General features: G+C 33.6%; 3 protein-coding genes and 1 long non-coding RNA gene across 8 annotated transcripts in view; 2 read left to right on the top strand and 2 right to left on the bottom strand.

Annotated features, from left to right (window-relative positions):
• Positions 1-6,066, bottom strand: part of LOC6638747 (FH1/FH2 domain-containing protein 3) — a 54,227-nt gene extending 48,161 nt beyond the window's left edge. For all 5 annotated transcript variants that reach the window (XM_023180564.1, XM_047012127.1, XM_023180566.2 and 2 more), the window contains exon 1: positions 6,031-6,066. In XM_023180564.1, the coding sequence (XP_023036332.1) occupies positions 6,031-6,051 (21 nt within the window). In that variant the 5' untranslated portion in view covers positions 6,052-6,066. The remainder of the gene's footprint in view (positions 1-6,030) is intronic.
• On the top strand, positions 1,531-12,176 carry LOC124460704. Its single transcript, XR_006954718.1, has 12 exons — positions 1,531-1,545; positions 9,715-9,825; positions 9,907-10,062; positions 10,136-10,267; positions 10,341-10,497; positions 10,564-10,695; positions 10,769-10,925; positions 10,999-11,130; positions 11,204-11,360; positions 11,434-11,562; positions 11,636-11,743; positions 11,817-12,176. It is a non-coding gene; the product is annotated as an uncharacterized LOC124460704 (long non-coding RNA).
• On the bottom strand, positions 2,166-3,504 carry LOC111519479. Its single transcript, XM_023180594.2, has one exon. It carries the CDS (start codon positions 3,341-3,343, stop codon positions 2,399-2,401), a length of 945 nt encoding a protein of 314 aa, XP_023036362.1. The 5' UTR covers positions 3,344-3,504; the 3' UTR covers positions 2,166-2,398.
• Positions 12,177-16,131: 3,955 nt separating the features above from the next.
• Positions 16,132-16,855, top strand: LOC6638557. The gene has a single exon (XM_002062267.4). It carries the CDS (start codon positions 16,364-16,366, stop codon positions 16,622-16,624), a length of 261 nt encoding a protein of 86 aa, XP_002062303.1. The 5' UTR covers positions 16,132-16,363; the 3' UTR covers positions 16,625-16,855.
• Positions 16,856-24,126: the final 7,271 nt, after the last annotated feature.

Here is a 24,126-nt window from a genome sequence, read left to right as displayed (position 1 = left end):
GATTCATCTAAATGAGACTCTCAAATGCTGTTGAACCCGACAAATTTTGAACTATAGAAAAATTCAAATATATATATTATTTCGACATAAATTAGTTTTATCCAAAAATTTAAACATATTTAAGTAGACAATGTAAGACAGCATAAAAGTTTCAAATAATATCGATCATACGACATGCAAAATGTCAATCAGGAAAGGAATATCACTCATACGACATGTGTCCATGAGAAAACTACTTAAGTTTCTAATAAAATTCTGGAATATATCTTAATTCATAATTATAAGTCTTTTATGTCTTTTATAGCATGTGATTTTATTTTAATCAAGTTCAAAGGTTAATAAAATATGAGAAAGTGCTACGCAAAGGTGATATAAGAACAAGAAATCATTAAGAAAACTGTAGGGAATCGTTAAAAAATCATTATTAAATATTGTATCATTAAAGAACAAAGTATAAGAATGGAAAAGCAAAGGTGAAATAGTAATAAAGAATCAGGGACAATTTGTTAATCTTAATTGGATCATTAATGAATCAGTATGGAATCAATCCTTTTCTTATCCCACCTGTCGGTGTTTAGTGAACTAGCAAAAAGTTGTCAAATAACCAATTTACATAATGTTTATAATTGACACAAAAAAACAACAAATCAAACATATTAATACAAATTTCAAGTTGAGTTCAAAAACCATTTACGGGGAAAAAAATTAATGTTTGGCTATTTAGAAAGCTTATTCCAAATATTAAAGCTTCTACTCTTCTGAGCTATGTTAGGAATTCAAAGGATCATAATAGTTAGTCTAGTCTTTTTATTGATATTCCCAAATACATTATAAAACTCTCTTATACACCATATATACATACATACACGTATGAGTATGTGTGTGTGTGTGTGAGTAGGAAATTCCTTTATTATAGTTCTCCCCGTCTTGCTGGCTGGTCCCAAGTGAATTAAACATTGGCGCCAACAGTTCATCAGCCACACCATACAAAATGACATATATCATAAAGAGAAAAGAATGAAAAAAAAAAACTCAATATATTTATTTCTTCAATATACTATAGTATTCCATGAACGATCCCAGCTAATTGTTTTCGCTGCTGCTGGTTTTTGTATTCATCTGTTCAGAGTGAAATGGAATGCCAAACACAAATAGCCCAACAATGTGCAAAACAAGCAAAAGTACATACATACATATGGATGGATGGATGTATGTAGTTATATAGTTGGCTCAATAGTGGCGAGAGGTGGCGAGGAGGTGGTATGGTGCGGTTGCCATCTGTATTTGTACTTTGCACGCCACTCCATGCCACTCCAGTCACTCGAAAGAGTGTTCTATCTCCTCACAGAGTCTTCTTTCGCAGCATTTGACAGCGTTATTATGCGGACTCAATTAGGCGATGGATGCCAGCCAGGACAACAAATACTAGAGGAGTGAAAGTACCAATGAAATGCCATGTCTGTCAGTTAGTAAACTCTATAAAAAAAAAAACTACATACGTATATACATATATTCAGCCAAATGTTGATGCAGAAATCCCACTAAGTAAGTAAGTGCTTGGGAGGAGATGGAAGTGCTAACAAAATCAGACTAAACAACATTCGCTTGCCATGTCACACAGCACGTAGACAAATGATTTTGTTTATTTTAAAAATCACTTTTCAGTTTTTATTTTTTTTTCACTTGTCAACTGCGAATATTTTTCGTTAAAGGGTCAGTATGGAAAATGCCCAAGTGAGACCATTCTGTTTAATACAAAAGATTGAGTGGACTTAAGAAGACTTTTTTGAATTAGTTCAATTAGTGATCAAGTTTGAGTAATAAAGGTTCAGGGGGTCTCTTCAGAAACATCGGTATTTCGAATCATTTCTCACTCATTTTTGAAAAACTAGTCAATCTTTTGGGTGGTTGGGCACAAAAATTACTGAATTTTCTAAGCTTAAAAACTAAATTTTTGATCAAGTATCCTTTGAAAATATTATCTAGATCCGTCCATGATTAGAGTCATCTACTCAATTCTTTGTTAGCTATATAGTAGAAAATATATAACAGACCCATTTTGGCCTCTCTTTCAACTGAAATCTACCTAATTTCATTGAAAATTTCTTTGTAATTCATTTGATTCTCCTGTTATTAGTTAGAATTCAGATGTTTTTTTTTTTTTTTTGTAGTATTTAGAAACATATATTTTGATTGATTTTTTGGGTATCACACTCGAAGATTTTGTCTTGCTCACAGCGGTATCAGGTATTAAGATTGATATATGGCCACAAATTGTTTAGTTGATAGTCATATAAAAATCTAGTTAGAGATGGTTTAGACTAAGTTAGTAAACTAAACTAACTCATTGTTTATAGTCCCACTTTCGGTTACTTTTGGTGCCCAACTAGAGAGAACTCTAACTTTTCCTTCTAACATGCTGTGCATAGACCTTCTTTAACCCACCACCAACATCAACACCAGCAGCAGTACCACCTCCAACACCACCACCAGCACCACCAGCACCATTGCCACAACCAGCAATCACATTCAGACCTATTAGACCCAAGTTTCTTGTCTCTGGGACAAATGACTCCCAAATTGGTGGTCTTGATGGATATTTGATCATGGCATCTCGCATACCCCGCATACCCAGCTCAAGGGCACAATCCATTGAACTTCTCTGCGGAGGATCCTGGGTAAAGGGTCCATTGAAATGCACATAGATGTCACCCTGTGCAGCAAGATCTAGACCAAAGCAAGACAAATCTTCGCCAATTGATAGCAGTGCAATATTTGGATTTGTGTGAGCATTGCGAATGGTTTCCAACATGTCGGCTATCCCGTAATTATCGTGCAGCATGGCACATTCAATGCCCGCCTTGATCGAACAGGTGGGCATGTCTTCGTGTGGGAAATTGAATAATATTGGCAAAGGTTGGCCAAAGATATCAGCAAATGTGGGCAGGGAGGCCGTTTGATTGTGTAGCTCGGGGAATAGTTTATATTCCTTAGTTTTGGGACTAGTATCATTAAAAACTGAACCAGATGCTGCTGCTGCTGCCGCCGCCGCTGCCGATGCCGCTGCCGCCGCCGATGTGGAAGCCTCTTCGCCACTTGTTCTACTATTATTATTTGTCTCATCGGTAAAATGTCGATGGTTTGCCTTCGGATGGTGATGATGATGATGATGATGATGGTAATAATGATGGTGTTGACGATGCGTTTGGGTATGGGGATACTCTCGATCATGATCCCGCTCCCGCTCCCTATCCCGTTCCCGCCTGCTATTATCCGGACTCTTTTTTTGTTGCAAGGCAGCCAATGGATTCATCTTGCAGGGTGGCCGACGTCGTCGGGGCATTTTTTCTCTTTTTTTTAGGGGGGTTTTATTTTACTCTTTCCTTGGGATACAGGGGCTTGTAGGGGTCGGGGGGCTGGGAGGGGGACAGCAGTTATGTTTGTTAATTAAAAAATACTACTAAATATTTTTTTATTTTTTTTGTGTCTTATAGTTTTTTAAGACAAAACTGAGAAGCACACACACACACACACACAAATTATATGTGTCAATTGAATCATGGCCGCCTGCCCTGTCTTTTGGCCATTGCATTCAGCAGCCACTCCCCCTGGCACTCCCCCACTCCCACTTCAACTCCCTCGATCGAGTCGAGTTGTTTTACAAATTGTACGAATATTCACACTTTGTTAATTAATTAGGTGGTGCGTGCCCATAGCATTGGAACTTTCAACTTTATGCGTGTCATAAATATTTACAACTTCCTTAGACACACACACGCACACACACATAAAACTCTTCCCATCTCGTTCTCTCATTTGTCGAAAGAAAAATCATTTTTCCTTTTTCGTGCATTTTTAGATTGAAGCATTCTAAAAATACAAATTTAAGATACTGAAACTTGTTGGCTACTGAACGCACAAATGAAAATTTACTCATAAACTGATTGGTTTATTAGATGCAAGGCGCAACAATATATACATACATATATATGTATTTATGTGAGTATATAGTGAACAAAAAAAATGTTTGATTTATGACCAAAGGGTTGACAAAGAGGCTAAAGGATATAATGAGTTTGACACCGCAAACAAATCGAATGAATTCGAACAAATTGAATCTCTATATAATCTGACCAATTAGCGTCAAATGCAGCTGCCACACCTATTGACAGACAGACAGACAGGCAGACAGACAGGCAGACAGACCGACAGAGTTGCCATTGAGAAGAAATTGTAGCAATTATTGAACAACAAAATCCAAATCAAAGAGAAAAACAAAAGCAACAAATAAAAATCTATTTTTTCAATAGATTTTCTAAACAATAACCAAACGTTTTGCATTGATTTTGCATTTGGTTTTGCATGGGTTTTTGGTTTTTGCTGTTGTTCCAAATTGTTTATCATGAAACTAGGTGCCGCACACACCTACACAAACACACACACGCACACGAAGAAACACCTATTGAAATTCAAACAATTGCCAATACCATTAGCCATGTGTGTGTGTATGCGTGCGTGTGTGTGTGGGGGTGGGCTGAAGGTAGTACACTTGGAGAAAAAATCTCAGTGAGAATTCTCAATCAATTCAAAAGCAATTCATTTATATTTGTGCAAAAGTTTAAAGAAGATTATAAAGGTTAATCTGGACCCTGGTAAGATTCTTGGTGATTCCATAATTATAAAATTTATAGAGTATAGTTATGGAATTGAACAAATATTGATTAGGTAACTTAATTAAAGACAAAAGTCTTCCTAGTCGCTTCATAAGCAACAAATTGAGCTTTCCAATTTTGATATATTAACATATATTCATACATATATGTTCTTCTATAAAGAAGATCGATTTATTGCAAAAACACTAAAAAAGGAAAATCCTTGTGTATTTATTTATTGATCTTAAACAAAAGGCAAACAACGGGTTATTCATTTAATTCAACTTGACAATAATTCTATTTAAAAAAAAAAAAACTCCGTAAGTATCTAAAACTTAGCTTATTTCTAGGAAACCCCGAACAAAACAAAATGATCTAATGATCAATGTTGTTTTACAAGTGTGAACTTTAAAATATATATCTAAAATCCTGTGCAAACTTTGCTAGAATTAGATTCAAATAATCTTACATAAATGGGAATGGGAAAACAAGTGTGAACATTAAATCGTACCAAGAAAGAATTGCCCTGCATTAATGATAATCCAAAACATTTCAAAAGGGCTCTTCTTTTCCTAAGCATAACAATGTTAAAAGGACATTGCAATTTACTTCATCGCAAGCCATAAAAAATATATTATTCACTTTTTTAAGGATTCTATAAAATTTAAAACAATTTATGCAAAATATGATCAGGGTTCCTAAAGGATCATTGATATGGATATTATGTTTTGGTGGGTTATATGCTTTATTTGTTTAAATCTCCTTGAAGAAAAGTAAATTATTTTAAGTCGTTTCTTTTGACTAATAAAATATATTTACATTGTGTTTCTTATCTACTTAATATCGTGTCGATCAGTCAATTATTTGGGGTTCATTTTCTGTTTCAAAACAAAATTAAAGAAATCTCTTAAAGAAAATTATGGAATTTGAACTTGTGAACTTTGATTTTGTAAGCTTTATTTTATTTTATTTCACTTCACATAGTTGTAGTTCTCAATTAGTTTTAGAGTTGAATGGTAAACGTAATTCGGGAGCCTTTGGCAAAATAGAAATGATGATAATAGAAAATAACTTTTACAACCTTCTTGCCCAGGTTTCAAAACAATTAAACTAACTGAAAATTGTTTTGTTTATTTCAAAATTTGTTTTAAACTTTTTGCTTCAGTTGCTTTTTTGTCAAGTGTATAAATAAGCTGCTAAATATGTATATACATTGACCAACAGTATTAACAATTAGAAACAAACAATTGCAAAAAGAAAAAACAAAAAAAAAAAAAACATAAATATATAGATACACCAACACATTCAAAGGAAAAGAGAGATATAGAAATGTTGAGATACAAACTTAAACTTGGCGATGCACAAAAACTTTACTTACATAACTGCGATACGAAGACATTGCTGTTGATTGAATGACTGATCGATTGACTGATTGATTGACTGTTTGGCTGACAGATTACGTTATTTTGGCAAACGATCTGTTTGAAGATTACGTTTTTCCTATATACACTTTGTTTTAATCTACTGATTTATTGAGCCAGCAGAAATAAAAAGAATATTGTATATTTCAATTGAGAACATTCACATTTCTTTTATAGATTTTTGTTGTTGTCTTTGGTTTTCATATATATATAAATATTTCACTTTGGCATATTGATCGTTTTTATAGTAATCTAATATGCACACACGCGACGAACTAACTAATGACGAGAACAAAAAAAAAACACACACATACATATAGATGAAAAGAAAACGTATCTTTCGGATGCAGAAACGTCTGTCTGACTGACTGTCTGCCCGGCTGCCTAGAGCTCACTGTACGGCCACTCAATTGCAAATTGCAATAGATGCGAAATAAATTAAACACATTTACTTGATGCGATGCGATGTGATGCGATGGGATGGGAGGCGATCTTCTATCTGTGTACACTGAGTATATATCGTTTCGTTCTTCTTTTTCTGAAATTTTTTACTCTTCCTTTCGACCAAATCAAATTTCCGTGAGTGTTTTCTTTTTGCTATTTGTTTGGTTGCTTGTTGTTGTTTCTTTTTTTCGGTTTCTTCTATTTTTTGCGCTCTGTGATTTGGGCCACTTTACATAATCCGCCGGCACGCACCGAAATGAAGGAGGCAATGAATGGATGGGAATGGGAATCGAAACGGGAATCGGTTCGGGGTGGGCATGGGGCACGTTAACGGATCGGATCGGATCGGATCGGTAGCCAATCTATTTGAGAATGCAGATGCAGCCGGCAAATGCGACACGTCACTGGGCGTTTTATTTATGCGTTGATATTTTCCTCAGGCAAATGGCGTTTTTTATCTTCATTTTCATGAAAATTTTCTGGTCACACACACACACACACACACACACTCAAACAAACATGGCACACACACACCGATCACATCACATTTTGTGTTGGTTGTTTTTGTCGTTTTGGTTAGAGGAGAGACAGAGAGTGGGAGAGAGAGAGAGAGAGGAGAGAAAAGAACTTTTGCTGTTATTTTTAAATTCAGCAAAATTATCCAATGCATACATTTGTCGCAAGCGGCGCGATTTTTAATTTTTGTATTTTTTTTTTGTATTTTTCTTTTTTTTTTTTGGGTTTGTTACTTGCCACGGCGCGTGGCGTGTGCGACTCGGCGCGTTGTCAAAGGAAAACTGCTCGATGTGTACAAATCATTTGTATCGCTCCGAGATTTTCCCCTAGACTGCGTGAAAAACTAAACTGAACTGAACTGAACGGAATGAAACTCTGAAAAAAACACGCTGAAATATCTGAAAATCTCAACACAAGAAGCAGCAAAACACACAATTCGAATTTTGTTGTTTTTCGTGTGCGTGTATATATTTTTGGCCAAAAGAGATTCATTCTCTTTATTCTTATACTCATTTTCATTCTCAATTTCTCTGCAACTCATGTCTCTTTCTCTCTCTCTCTTTCTCTCTTCATCTGTGTTGAGATTGTTGTTCAGTTTTCGTAAATTGCAATAACGAAATAAATAAACGGTTTCTTGTTGCCTTTTCGTACACACATTCATACATATATCTGGCGAAAATCGGCCGACCCTGTCTACAGTGCAGGATTAAGTCCAAAGCAGAAAAAGAAACTTCAAATCCTTTATTTTTTGGGTCTATTACATCTAGAAGTTGGGAAAATATACAGTTTTGGAATGTATAAACAAATAAGTATATAATCTTAAAGCGATTTTAATTCACGTTCTCCAAGATAAAGCCAAATTTCTAACGCTTTTTAAGCTTTTTTTTCTCAATCTCAAACACAATGATTGCACATTATTCTTCATAAAAAATATGTAAATATTCCTTAACAATCCTTAGGATAACTTTCAAATAGTTTTGCTAAAAACAATGTACAATAATTATTAGTCTCTAACCTTGTCTTTAAGGAAGAACCCAATGAAATATCTGATCGTTTTTGGAATCTTGTTCTGAAACATCTTTTTAATTCAAATAATTCATTTCGCAATCATAAAGCCGCGACTAATTCTGATCATCCATGGCATCAGACTTACATTTTATTATTGTTCTTTATATTACTCACAATCAGACTTGAGGCATCTGGAAAAGTCATTTTCGATTCTTCTTTTAATCGAGTAAAAAAATAATAATTTCTTATGATTGATCAAGAGGTCTGAAAGGGATTCATCAAGATACATTAAGGTTTGAAACCTAATTTTTAATTCATTTTAGATAATTTTAACAAAGACAGTCTTGTCTTGTTTTTCTTCAAAATACTTTTAGACAAGAACTAATTTGACTTTATTTCAAGATTTCTGCAGTCTGTTTTTCGTTAGATTTGACAAAGTTATTGAACAACTAATAAGATAAACTTTTCAAAAGTCTGAAACATACATGTCTATATCTAAAAGAGTGACGCTCGAAGCATTTACTACTCCTGCTATGTGGATATTCCGGCCCTGTCCGTCTATATGTATGTATTTATATATATATGCAGATATATATATGTAAATAGCGTGACAGCATCCCATTTTATCTTGCCCCGAAAAGTGCTTTTCTTTTCCAAACTACCGCAAAACAAAAAACAAAACAAAAATTGTATAAAAATTCTTGTAATGCTCATGAAGCCAAAAAGAAAAGAAAGGAAAGGAAAAAAAGAAGATTGAAAGTATTTTGCAAAGAATATGAATACCTATTTATAGCTATATATAACAACAAATTTTCTTTAATTCAAATATAAGTATTTCTGGACAGGTGAGTAATCAATGAGTAAAATATATATATCTACATATCAAGAAGTAAATATTTATCATATGTTTCATTCATTTCGCATATTGGCCTAATAAATAGAACTTTGTCTTTTGTTAAGGCCAGGAAAACGTTATAAATCATTCTTTAATTGGTTTTTTGATTGCCATTTTTATTAGCGAATGTCTAACAAAGAATCAATTGAGAAAGAGAAGACAAAAATAGGTAGAATGCGAATCTAACAGCATTTCCCGGATTGTGCCATGTGCTATCTAGGAAAAGGAAGCTTCGGACCAGCTTTTATTCAAAAGTAAATTACTTCTTCGAAGTTCAACTGGAACCCTTTACATTTTGAGAAAGAAAATGAGAATGGCAATCTTTAAATTTTTTAACCACGGCCTAATAAAGAATGGGTGAAAAATGAAACAAATGGAATGCATTACAGACCCATGTGGACGGAACAGATGGAATAGTTTATTACTCCCAAGTTAGTTTGAAGCTCACCAACAATCCTGGGTGTTTCTTAATCCGATATTCGTATTATTCTTGTCAATCGCATTTAATTATTTTGTTTGGTAACAGCAACAATTTATTTACTTCATTTCCTAATTGGGAATCAAAAATAACAATTAGGTACTTCTGATTCGGGATTTACTGTTTCACAACCACCTTCAGTCCCAAACGTTCCCCGGAGATGCGTTGTGTGGAATTTGGGTATCAAAACAGTTTTCAATCGATAACTATTAATCGATTATAAGAAACACAAAGTAGTCATCATTTTTTCATCATCTCCAAGTTTAACTTTGCACGAGTCATTCTTACAATTTTCCTTAGTCGAATAACAACTACATTTATTAATTAACATTATATCAAATCAATTTTTGCTTATGCCAACGAACGAACCTTTTTCTGTTCAAATATTCAACAATTCAAAAATTTTCCGAAGTAAGTATATATTTTATATTAGATTATTTTTCTGCACTAGCAATTTTGCGATATTCATTTAATTTATTTTTACATTTCAAGGAAATGATTTCATCTCGTCGTCTTTTTTGTCCTCTGATGGAGAAACAAACTTAAATCTCAAATTTTTGCATCGTCATCACCAATATTATTCCTTATTTTAATTATCAAATAGTTCAATATTTTTGTATTCTCCTTGGAAATTTACTGAGTTTAAAAGTAAGTAAAATATTTTATTTGAAAATATTTTTTGTGCAACAAATTTGTATGAAATACTTTTATACATTTCAAGCAAATGGAATTTCCTCTTCATCGTCGTCCTCTTCGTGATTTTTCCATCGTGATCACCAATATTATTCCTTGTTTCAATCATCATCGAAGAAACAGTTTTTGTATTTTCCTTTGAGATTTGTCAAGTTAAGATGTAAGTAGAATATTTGATATGAGAATGTTTTTTTCACAACAAATTTTTATGAATTAATTTTATATATTTCAAGGAAATGGAGTTTCCTCCTCGTCATTGTCGTCTTCGTGAAGAAAAGAGAAACCTAAATCTCAAATTTTTGCATCATCATCACCAATATTATTCCTTATTTTAATTATCAAATAGTTCAATATTTTTGTATTCTCCTTGGAAATTTACTGAGTTTAAAAGTAAGTTTTATTTGAAAATATTTTTTGTGCAACAAATTTGTATGAAATGCTTTTATACATTTCAAGCAAATGGAATTTCCTCTTCATCGTCGTCCTCTTCGTGATTTTTCCATCGTGATCACCAATATTATTCCTTGTTTCAATCATCATCGAAGAAACAGTTTTTGTATTTTCCTTTGAGATTTGTCAAGTTAAGATGTAAGTAGAATATTTGATATGAGAATGTTTTTTGCACAACAAATTTTTATGAAATACTTTTATACATTTCAAGGAAATGGAGTTTTCTCCTCATCATTGTCGTCTTCGTGAAGAAAAGAGAAACCTAAATCTCAAATTTTTGCATCGTCATCACCAATATTATTCCTTATTTTAATTATCAAATAGTTCAATATTTTTGTATTCTCCTTGGAAATTTACTGAGTTTAAAAGTAAGTAAAATATTTTATTTGAAAATATTTTTTGTGCAACAAACTTGTATGAAATACTTTTATACATTTCAAGCAAATGGAATTTCCTCTTCATCGTCGTCCTCTTCGTGATTTTTCCATCGTGATCACCAATATTATTCCTTGTTTCAATCATCATCGAAGAAACAGTTTTTGTATTTTCCTTTGAGATTTGTCAAGTTAAGATGTAAGTAGAATATTTGATATGAGAATGTTTTTTGCACAACAAATTTTTATGAAATACTTTTATACATTTCAAGGAAATGGAGTTTTCTCCTCATCATTGTCGTCTTCGTGAAGAAAAGAGAAACCTAAATCTCAAATTTTTGCATCGTCATCACCAATATTATTCCTTATTTTAATTATCAAATAGTTCAATATTTTTGTATTCTCCTTGGAAATTTACTGAGTTTAAAAGTAAGTAAAATATTTTATTTGAAAACATTTTTTGTGCAACAAATTTGTATGAAATACTTTTATACATTTCAAGCAAATGGAATTTCCTCTTCATCGTCGTCCTCTTCGTGATTTTTCCATCGTGATCAATATTATTCCTTGTTTCAATCATCATCGAAGAAACAGTTTTTGTATTTTTCTTTAAGATTTGTCAAGTTAAGATGTAAGTAGAATATTTGATACGAGAATGTTTTTTTCACAACAAATTTTTATGCATTAATTTTATATATTTCAAGAAAATGAAGTTTCCTCCTCATCATTGTCGTCTTCGTGAAGAAAAGAGAAACCTAAATCTCAAATTTTTTCATCGGCATATTTTCCTTTGACATTTGTCAAGTTAAGATGTAAGTAGAATATTTGATATGAGAATGTTTTTTGCACAACAAATTTTTATGAATTAATTTTATATATTTCAAGAAAATGGAGTTTCCTCCTCGTCGTCATCGTCTTCGTGAAGGAGTGTCAAACTTGAATTTTAAATTTTTCAGATTTCGGATTGCACCCCTCCGCCACTGCTCATTCCTCAGGATTTCTTTAGAAATTTGGCAAGGATACTCTTTAAAACTTGTGTCATGTGTGAAGAAATATATACAAAAATGATTTGCAATAAAAACCAGTCGTAATCAAATTTCAAAAGTTTTAGTAAAAATTATATAATGGTCGTATAAGATTGGTTAAGGTCTTCCATCCCATACTCAGTAAGTAAGCTAAATGTGATGAGTCATGCTAGAACATAAAGGACAAATATTTTGGAAAAGAAATCAAAAAGGGTAAGGGTAAGTCTTATTTTGCACACATTTCCTGGCAAACTTGATTCCTAAATTTAAGTTTTTTATATATATTCTAATGCTTATACTAAAAGAGATTTCACAATGAAACATTTTCTTCCGCCCCAGGCAAAACAAAGAAAGAAAACACTAATCCACTGAATGGTTTACCCCCGCCCACTTCCCCCGCCCACTTCCCCCGCCCACCTAAGACACATGCATGCCTTCATTCATTTATCAGAGGAGATATATGTTTGTATATTCAGTAAATATCATAGAGGATATCATATAGAAGACCACGACAGATATCGCGCACTCGACTCTAGAATTGATATTTGTTCTGATTTTAAAAATAAAATTTTGTGTGCCACTTTTTTTCGCCGGCCAGCGGATCTCTGAAAAACTGAACTGAAATGAACTGACTGAACCACAGAGAGGAGAAGGAGGAGGAGAACCACATGGGAAAATTTCAATAGTATAGAATACGGGAAGAGCAGTGAGACAACGGAGGGCAAACGGCGAGAGGGGCAACACCGGAAGCGTGCGGCTAAAGGAGGAGAATGACGTCTCTGCAACCGCCGAGCATTATTTCATTTTAGTAATACATTTAAAACTAAATATGCGCAAAATGCCAAAAACCATTCAAATGATATCTACGCTGAAAGCAAATGCCTTTGGCCCTCCCACCCCGCCGACTAGCCACCACTCCCCTTTCTCGGAGGTATCATCCCGGGCCCAGTATAGGTCCCTCTTCACACATAAATCAGATTGCGCGACAAAGATACGCTAAATTGCCTGAAAATCTCAACAAAATCTCAAAGTGTAACAGAGAGAGTTGGGGCATCAATGGGCTAATAGCTATAGAAGAGCAGCATCATCACCCTCCTCCTCAAGCAGACGGCAGGCAGCAAAGTGGCTCGACACTTTGACGAAAGACATGCAGTTGGTTACCAAGCAGAGATAAAGGAGAGCGGGGAAGGAGAGGTGCCGGGTGGTGGAGTAGGGAATAGGGACTTAACCCAATCTGACCGACAGATACAAATAGCTTTCAACGCTGCATTAAAAACAAAGAAACAAAAAAAAAAAAAAAAAAAAAACTAAAAGAGCCACAACAGGCGTTCATTTTGCATGCTTTCCACAAATATTTTTCCCAATGCGTGGCAGAGAGATGTTGACGCCAAAGTCGAAGCCAACGCCAACGCGATTTGAAAAGTAAAGCGAATGCAAACAAATCGAGGAAACAAAATGTTGGCCGCCTCAAAAACTAGAAACTGAAACTGAAATGAAATGAATTTTTTTTTTGGGGCAGGCCATAAAAAATACACCGACAGCCATAAAAGTCAGACCCCGACAATACCCGGGAGCAGGCCATCTAGCCATCGAGGTGCATAACGCGGTCGGTCAATCATACATACAAATATACCGCCACCACCACCAGCACCACCACCACCAGAAGCTGAAGCTGAAACTGCAACTGGGCAAACTGGGAGCAGGGGAAACTTTTGTGCCGGGGCGCTTTCAATCATTTGTACGATTGTTTTTTTTCTTCCGTTGCGTTACGTATTTGTAATTTATGTCTTGGGGGCCGTGGGGCGTGCCATCAGCGACAGATTATGCAATGAGAGATGATAGAGAAATGATATGGAAATGCTAGTTAATAAAATTAATCGAAGGGTAGCTGAGCGAGCATTGAGGAAAATGTGTTGATGCTGCTGTCAGTTGATGCCGCACGATCTGTTTGCCATCCCCCTCCCCCAAAACTATCATAGGGAAATTCCCATGGAAAATGTAATAAAAACTACAAGAAATAATCTATAAGCTTTTAAGTGGGCGCCACTGACCTGATTATAAAAGCTGGAAAAAGTGTATGGGGAAAAGTGATAAGTCTCAGAAGTTTAAGTTTGTTTTACCCTGCAAAGATTTTATTTGATAAACCCTTGGAAAGTTAATTAGCCAAATTATAGAAGATACTTTTGCAAAGGAAACCTCGAGAAATATGTACTAAGGAAACCGAAGGAAATTTTTATAAAGCCTTAACGACAACTCGACAAAAATCTTAAGGAAAGGAAGGGAAACCAAAAAGATAACTCCAATAAAACCCCAATAAAACCTTAATAGAAACTAAACTAAACTTCTATTTCTATTTAATCGCTTGAAAGGTAACTAGTCCGAACTAGTCTTAAAGGTAAACTAAGAATCGCACTTGAGTTATTCATTTGCTATTCAATTTGAATAAGTAAAGCACAGATTTGAGACATACATATTTTGCCAATTGCTAGTGTTGCAAAATGCTGTGCACTGTGACAGTTATCGAAGAAACTGAGATCTATCAACATGCTATCGAATCGTTGGTTTCACTTATGAAATCTCCTTTTTTTTAATGACAATAAATTTGATAGTTTTGCTTAAAATTTTGATACATTTTTCTTTTCATGTCACAGCAACAAACAATAAAATGCAGTTAATAGTTTTTCTGTGTGTGTGTGGGTTTTTGTTTTTTTTTTTGTAAATTTTATTCTCTTAAGTTTTTTGTTTTGTTTTCTTTTGTTGATTTTTATTTAGAACATTTTGTAAAATTTTTGTCGACAGCATGGACGGGGCAGCTGCTGTTGCAACACATGTACGCAACTCATTTTCTAGTTAGCCTGGCTAGCCCAATGGCTGACTCGCTGGCTGGTTGGCTAGTTGGCTCGCTGCTTGTGTGCCAATATTTAATTTAAATATTGTATGTATATTTTGCTGGCACATTTCGCCGCCACGATTCTTAACCAACCTCACTATGTTGCAAGATGTTGATGCTTTTGTTTGGTTTTCGGTGTAGAAGACGGAATAATGTTTTTTTTTTCGATCTTTTTTTTGGAAAATCTCTATGCTCTGTGTGTGCTTAATCGTCTGCGGATTTGATCGTCTTTTCAAGGTTATTTTGGAGACTGGAGCGGATTGGGATTTTGATTGAGTCTGCGCTGCGTTGCGCTGCTCTGCTCTGCTCTGCTCTGGTGTGAAGTGCCAATGTCTCAAGCATTTTTATTAGAAAATATTACGTATACGCAATATTGCGTATACGCCATGTCGGCTGAAACTCATGTTGATATTTGTATAAAATGTTCCCTCTCTTTTTTTTTTTTTGTTTTATGGCCAATACTCGGCAGATACTTCGAAGTAGGTAACTTATGTACATTTTGACGCGCTGAAAAGCATTTTGAAGTAGAATATTTAGTCTTTGAAGTGGATTTTTGAGTTGAATTTTGGATTTTGATTTAGCAAGCGATGACATAGATTCCTTACTTTGTTTAGAATTGATGTTGATGAAAAAACCAGACATAATTTGATAAATAACGATAACAAATTGCAAAATATTTTGCTCCATTCTTTTCTTTTGTGTTTGTTGTTTAATCTTTTCATTTGCTGTAATTATGAAAAAAGTCGATCAATTGGCGATAGTAAAACAAAAAGACATTAACTTAATATATTTCTCCTATTTCGGATATTCCAAGGCGAACTGCATTATTACTTTTTTAAAAAGAAACACAATGATTTGTTTTAAAATTTCATTTATTTCAAAAATGTTGGCTTTCATAATTTTGAAGGTTTTGTAGCTTTTCACGTATTAGTCCAAGTGGTCCTTAAGGGGGATAAAAACATCATTATACTTTCTTTTTAAAAAAGTTGCGTAATGAACCTTTTTTCCAACCATATATTCAGATCCATATTCAACCAAGACAGCAATAATAATTTTATAGGATCTTTTCTATTAACAGTTACTAAAACTTTCAAAAACTATCCCAAAAGAGATTCAAAATTCAAAACCCGCCATTTGTAAAAGCATTAAAATGAGAGGAAAACTTTTTAGCCGATTTTCAAAAATGTTTCCCAAAAACTTTCTGCTAGTGTTGCCAACAAAAATCGATGAAAATAGCAACGAAAAAGAAAACAAAAAAGTAGAACGCAAATAATTCGCATAAAGACAAGAAAATATTTACCGAATGGAGAGCAAAGTAAAAATAAAAATTCTGATATAAATTCATGTGACACAACAAAAAAAAAAAAACAAAAGGGAATAAAACAGATCGAAAAGCGTGCGTGTGTGAAACGAGAATGCCCTGAGAAATTAATCACAGTTCTGGCCATTCGATTATATTGTGTATATACATATATACTGTATATATATTTGTTAATATATCTGCTATCGTATACAGAATGGCCCTTACATTGATCCATTTGCGTCGCCTCATTCTGCTGCTGAGCATTGTTTATCTGGCCGGTGAAATGCTTCGTCGCCTGTTCACAGGTCATGATGATGCTCCTGATGATGTTGACTACTCCAAAGATGACACCTGGATGGGAGTGCCATGGCATTTGCATTGGTGGGCCTACATTTATACTTGCTACGTCTATGCTGTGGTTGTCAACTATGTCACCTTCCGTCATTTAAACAATTTGCTGGTCTTTGAGAATTGATTATTTGATTGCAGTCTACACGAAAATAAGAGTGATGAATCCTCAAACGATCATCATTCAATTAAGCCGAAGAAATCACTTTTTTGTAATGTAATGAAGAGAGAGAATTAAGAAAGTCTTTGGAGAAAGTTCATGGTAATCGATTGTGACATTTTTTCTAAAATTTAGTTTCTTTACTGTTTAAAGTTCTAAGATCAAAACAAAAACTAATAAAGTAAATAAGCATTAAAATCTAAATGGTTTATTTATGTTGAATGAAATATAACTAATGTTTTAAGACTATAAAAAGAATCATCTAATGAGATTTTTAAATTAAATAACATATTTAATAATTTCCAAACTAAATCGTCGTGTAATACTTTCTAAACTTGATAATTTTAAATATAAGCGGTTCATTCCAATAGGAAATATCAGCAAATTGCTTAAAAAGCTTCTCTCCCAGAGGGCGCCACGTTACGTCATTGGCATAAGCACAGAGGCAACCCTATGTTGAGGCTGCCAGACTGCTAATGCTTTGTTTTTGTGGCGCTAACTTTTATTTGACATTATAATAAAGACAAATTATAAGCAAAAGTGCTACAAAATTATTCTTAAACAAAAAAACAGATTAAAACAAATGTTTACCACATAAAATTTATGTTTTAAATCAACTTTCTTGACGATTTACTATGAATAGTTCTTCATTTCACCACCAGAGGGCTTCATAAACTGAGACAAAGTGGCAGCATTTTTGCAAAGTTTTGGCTTATGGAAAACGTAACGATGAACTTGGATAACGTAAAGTGGCAACACCAAAGAAAGCGCCAAAATGATAAATTTTTAAACAAATTTGTATAGTTCTTTTAGAAGTTATTGTTTTTTCCAGGAAATCCACTTGAGATATTTCACAGGCAAATTTTAACCGACAAAGCTTTCGGCTTTAATATATATTACTTATCTAGCGTTTCCTTTAACATAACTGTTTATTTTGTTTGTTTCTGAAATACTATAAAAATTAGCTTAAATTTGCATTTTTTGTAAATTGCGTATACGTAATTTTTGGCTTAAATTTTTTGCTTTACATGGTTTTGTAATTTGTATTGACAAAAATGTGTCGCCTGTTGGCATTAATTAAATTTCAATTGAATTTATCGTCACAATTTTGCAAATATTTCTGATGATTAATCGTTTTGCTAAAATTAAGAGCAAGCGTCAGGCAGACTCTCTAGTCACAACGACTAGAAAACACTCTATAGCCAAGCCCACCCAAAAAGAAATACCACTTGGAAGCATGTCTCATTTCGATTATATGTATTTGGTGAAATGTTCATAAACTCTTCCGTCGTCACTTCATAAACTCGAAAAAAACATGGCCAATGAGCGATGTGAAGTTGAGGAATTATGACAGACTCTATTTTTGAATGCATTTTACCTTCGATTGATTTTGATGGCAACGATTATTAAACATGCATATATTTCGTTTGTATATATTGAGCACACATTGCTCTACAAAAATATATGCAATGAAATGAAATTTATGAATTTAATATGTTGCAAATTCTTTGCCAAAAAGGTCAGACTAGTATTTGCATATTTTCATTCTAATTGCACATGTTTATATAAAACACGACAATATTTTGTCGAATTCTACTTTTTTTTTTTTTTGTACTAGATCGGTTTGGCCGATCAAATATTGTATCAAGAAAATATTTCATATATATATATATAGGTATATATCGCCCACATAGCTCTGTATATGTAAAATTGTGTATATATAGATATAGATATATATATTAAGATACAATACGATTCATAGCCTGGCAGACTGTGACTCATCTCAAACGCACACGTCACTCTGCATGTTATAGATAGGTGGTGGGCCTCTAAGGCAGAAAGCTCATACAAAATGGTCAAAAACAACTGCTAAATAAGACACATGAAATCTCTCTATTTGACAAATATTCATTTTGAGTGGGTACCGACAATGCCTATTGACATTAAAAAACATATTGAGCGAATTGTGATTCATTAAACGTTAGTTGAACCATGTCATCAGTTTATACCCTGTAACCAAGTGGAACCACAGAGTGAATGGGAATATTCTGCCTAAGCCTTGGAGAAATTTGCTTACTTGTCTTACCTATTAAAAGATATTTATTAGATATTAGAAAAGAAACTGACTCATTTTTGAAGATGCTTAATTCTAGTTTCTTTTTTTATTCGATGAATCAATTGAAATTCTTAGGATGGTTAGTCTATTTCTTTTATTAAAACCAAGTATCATTTTAGCTTGCTGAATCATTAAATAAACTATCTCAAACGCAAACAACTTAACGCTTTGTAATATTCATACCAGAGTTTGGTAGATTATGCTTTCAATACGAAAAAAAAACCATAAAACAAGAGTCAAGATTGGATTTTGTTGACATTTCGGAACAAAGCTCCTGAACATATGGATAAAAGATGCTTTAATTACTTGTTACCTGTTCATTTCTAAACTAAACTTTATCCAAGAATGTTTGTAAGTTCAATTCTTTGGATCCAAAAACCATAGAGTTTGGTTATGTCTTCGACAATTATACAAACATCACAACTTTTAACATTCATTCTTTTCCATATTCTATATATTTCTTCTATTATGGAATGAAAACCAAATCAATTTAGTTCAAATAATACGAAGTATTTCAAAGTCGTTATTCAATAATATTTGCAATTTGAACTTGTCATCGATGGACGGCAAAAATATTGTATAAATAAATTTTGGCAAAAATCGAAAAGAAGAGAGAAAGAGAAAAAAAAAAAACAGAAATCAAAAACGTGGCTAAGAAAATTGTAAGTTTAAGGAAATTTATAAGATTAAAATCCATCAACTGTGTGGGAAATTTCTTAGTTTGTTTCTTAGTTTGCATTGCAGAGTAAAAGTTATTTTTGGTCTGTGATCTTTGGAACTCAACGAGGCCAACTAACCACCCACCCACTTGAGCTTATCTACTTGGCACTTTTAACCCCGCCGAGAGCCGCAGCAGACCTCTTATGGCCGAAAAAGGGCTTCGTCCTCAAGTGAGGCATAGCAAAAAGTGGCTGAGCACTTGTCAAATGGGCACACACACTTTATGAACAAAAAAAAAAAGAAAAATAAAGCAGGAAAACACCTCATCTCCTCATGCCTCAAGCCTGATGCCGATCTATATATAACTGCATAGCAGGCATGCTTCTACATACACACACACATATATATATATTTCACTCTATACATACACGTGTAGATATATATTTGTATCTGTGTGATCATAACAATTTTGACCTAATTTCATGTGCTGGCACACGAAACATAAAGCACATACATAAGTAGCAGGGGGGGGAGGAGAGATAGAGAGGAGACAACGACCAGAGCAGAGTGATGAGTGACTTCTGTCTTCTCCCATAGAGCTCCTGCCTCCTAGTTCTCCGCCTCCCCCTACTGGCTGTGTGTGTGTATGTGTGTGTGTGTCTCCATCACTGACCTCAGCGTAACTGTAAAATGCTGGGCAATGAGCCGGAAAGTTAGGTAGGTAAGTTTATGCAGAAATAAAAAGGAACGCATTCCACCTCTTTTTCTCTCTCTCTTTCTTTTATTGTCTTGACTGTGTGCGTGTGAAGCAGTTGGGAATTATAAGCGAAATTTACTTGCAATCATCTGACGAGGAATTTGTTTGACAAAAAGGTGTCGTTCGCTCTGTTCATTTGTCTGGTTTATTTTTAGCTGACTTATTTATCGAGTTAGATTGCTTTGCTACATATTCGCCATGTTATTTTTAAAATATTACACATTCCAAAATGTGGCAAACAGAGAATATATTTTTTTTTCATTTTAAATATACCTACACACATACTTGGTGTGTGTGTAAGTGTGTGAGTGTGTATCTACATGCATAAAATAAATAAAGTTATGGCAGTGCCGATCCTCAAGTAGCACTAAGTATCTAGAAGATACCAAAACGAACGATATTTTTTTTTTTTGGTTTTTTTTTCTTCATCTATTTTCTTATGTCTGTATGTATGTATTTCTCTGTGTAGTTCAGGTGAAATGTGTGTGGAAAATGAACATGATTATGAGCAGCAACAACAACACAAAATGAAAGAAAAAAAGAAACAAAATTCAGTTGCTAAAAATAAGCGAAAAATCATTTTTAAGTATATGTATATAGTTATATAGGAGTGGATATATGACTGTGTGTGTGTGTGTCACAGGTGGAGGAGATCGTGTCGAGCAAAAAAAAAAAATATATATATATATATATACACTCAAAAAGCTTTTCTTTTTTGGAAAATTCTAGCCAAAAAACTCACTCAAAATTGTAACAAAATTGTTTAATAATGCGTGCAGTTCAGATCAGCTATCTATCCATATATATATGTAGGTATATACATGCCCAGTTTCTACATCTATGGAATTACTCTATATATAATAATAATAAATAGTTTGGCCAACATTTCTCATATATAAATATTTATGTAGATATTGTTGTTTTGCCATTTACATGGCCATTAAACAACAATTGTTGGCTGACAGCATATTGTCTGAGAAAAGCCAGACATGCAAAAAGCCTTGTCAGCGCATTGCCAAGGATTCAATTCACTCAAACTATATATATATACGTACATATATCTAACCTGTATGTTGCATACATACGAGTTCTATATGTATAGTTAGAATTCGAGTAATTTTTTTCTATTCTTTGTTTATAGTCTTTTTTTACGATATTTATTTATGTCACAGCATAATATTTTTCGATGCCAAAAGTCACAAAAGTCTGTTCTCTCTCTCATCTGTTTTATTTATTTTTTTTCTTAACAATTTTACATATAATTGAAATTGGCTTTTTGGCATAGATGATATTGAGAACAAAATATAAAGATATCTTCATATAGATTCTATAAGTATAATATTTCTTAAGGCAGCCAGGCAGCACCCATTTCCAGCCACTGTGGCGGAGGTCACGTAGACAGTGCCTCAAAACTTAGCGGAATTGAAAATTTTAACTTAAATATCCTTGGCAATGTTTCGAAAAGCCTTAGACAATGAGAGGAAAAAAAGAACGGTTACTAATCAGTTTCATTTCTAGCCCTTCAATTTTCTTGTTAAACCAAAATAATTTCATGTCTATTTCAATTTTTGCAACAGAAAGCTTTCTTTTTCAACTCCTTCTGGAAAAGCTTGATTGGATTCTTTGTAAATTTTCGCTTTTTTCGATTAATTTATTTGTAATTCCCAACTAGTTCTAGCAGGTAAAATATAGTATGGGTTCAGCAATTCTCAAGTCTATTGATAATGGAGCTTGCTGGTTTTAAATTAGCTTGTTTGTCGTCTGGTTTACTATTTGAATGCAAATAAACAAAAAAGAGTGTCAAAACCTGTCCACGCCCTTGAACATAAGTATTTCGATTGCAAATGTTCGAAAACGAGAACAGATCAATTCCATTTTTCATTCAATTTTCAAATTGCTAGGATAAGAAAAATTCTTGAATAGAATTTATTCACTTATGGCTAATATTATTCTCAACATACTGAAGAATAATAGAAATTCAAAAGCGAGTAAATTGACTTGAAATCAAAAGGAACAGGAACAGATCTCAAATTCTATTCCAATAAAAACGTTCGCAATCGGAAAAGAGAATGTGTGTACATATGTATATGGGATACACTTTACATTGTATCCTTTTCGAAAGAAAACTTTCAATATGCTTGGGTAGTCAATCTTTAGCTTTCTTTCTTACTCGAAGTCAAAGTTTAAGAGATAATAAAAATTGGATTAATTATTTATTTGTTGTTGTTAAGTCGTTGTAATTGAGACGCACCATTTTGATATATCTGAAAATATTTTACTTTATATAGAAATTTCCTAGTTTAGCCTGTGATCGATCAGTTTGGAAGCAAATCAACTTGACGATTATTTATAATCGCGAATAATTACATTGTTGCATCTGACAGGCATTATTCATTTTATAAACAAACAGTTTCTAAACTAAACATTTATGGATCCTAAAATAACACAAAATGGAATAAGTTAAGGCATTAGAGGCTAGAAACTTTATATATTGTACATATATCTAACTTTTTGACTTTACAAGAATTAATATAAGAGTTTTGTCTCCTTTCTATAAAGCCGAGTATTAAATGTTGTTAGTGTTTAATGAATATTCTATAAATTGGTATAAACAAATTGAATTGATCAAGTCACGTTGGTCTGGTGGGTGAATTTACCAAACATATATACACACATATTCTATTTATCAGAATTTACGTGCTTAAACAAAACGGAAAAACTTGATATTACAAAACATGGCTAACACTAACTAACTGACTAGTTAGCTGGAGATACAATACAAAAATAAACAAATATACTTACCTACATATGTGCATACATATATACATACATGTGTATATAGTTGTGTATGTATCTTTCCTATTCCATCTTTATGGTTTTTTTTTTTGTGTGTTGTTGTTTTTTTATGAAAATTATGAACTTTATGAACGCTTCTGTTTAAAAGAAGCTGCCAAAAATTTCAACATGACTTATATGTTATGGTAGGAAAATTTACGTGTAGATACTAAATTTTGATGAATACCCTAACCCAATAGGGCTACATTTATTTTAGTATCATTCAAAATTATAGATTTAGTATCCACAGAGTATCAGATCTTTGGATTAACCAAAGAAGGATTTTCCCCTCTGAACTGTGCAGTTTTCTACCCAAAGAACCGATGGCCCCCATCTAAATTATAAGCTAGATCCGCCACTGGTATCTATGAGATATTTTCTAACTATCTAACATCAGCAAGAGAATGTTAGATAAAGACAAGATCTTACAACTTTCTTATAGACATTGTTCAACATAAGTTTTAATGGCAATTTGATTGAATGATTGATTAGGGTATAGAAACTTCGTCTTAATGAAAGTTAATTTGGCCCACTGGGTTTTCATTTCGCTTTGGCCAGACGCTATTCAGTGATACATACAGAAAATGAAACGCATGAGGAGCATATAAATGACACAGGCTAATTACAGGTAAGCGGAAAAACAACAGCAACACACACACACACACACACATAAACATACAGAGACACACACCCATAGGGAGAGAGGAATAGATGAAAAATCTTCGTTGAGTTTATTTTTGTGGGGGATATTCGGGCAACTAGCGTGAAAATGCGTTTACACACGGCAAAAAGCCGAATTACCAACAAGAAGAAAAGAAGAAAGAAAAAAAAAGAGCCGAATCAAAGAATGTTCCACACAACTGAGCAATTAACACACACGCACACACACACACACACACAAGCAGCGACTACGGATAGATGCTCTACGCCGGACAAGGAGATCGAGGGACCAAATTGAGAAAAAAAAAACTCACTCAAAATGTTGAGCCACCGTGAAACGCCTGCCGAAAGTATTATGTGGGCTTTTCTTTCGACAGGGACAAGAGCCGGAGTGGGGTGGGTTGGGCAGCCAAAAAGCACACTCAAAAACTCGAAGAAGAA

This window comes from Drosophila willistoni, assembly GCF_018902025.1.
Source record: "Drosophila willistoni isolate 14030-0811.24 chromosome XR unlocalized genomic scaffold, UCI_dwil_1.1 Seg144, whole genome shotgun sequence".
NCBI lineage: Eukaryota > Metazoa > Arthropoda > Insecta > Diptera > Drosophilidae > Drosophila > Drosophila willistoni.
Note: the sequence above shows the minus strand (reverse complement) of the source record. Positions and strands in the feature narration are given on the sequence as shown.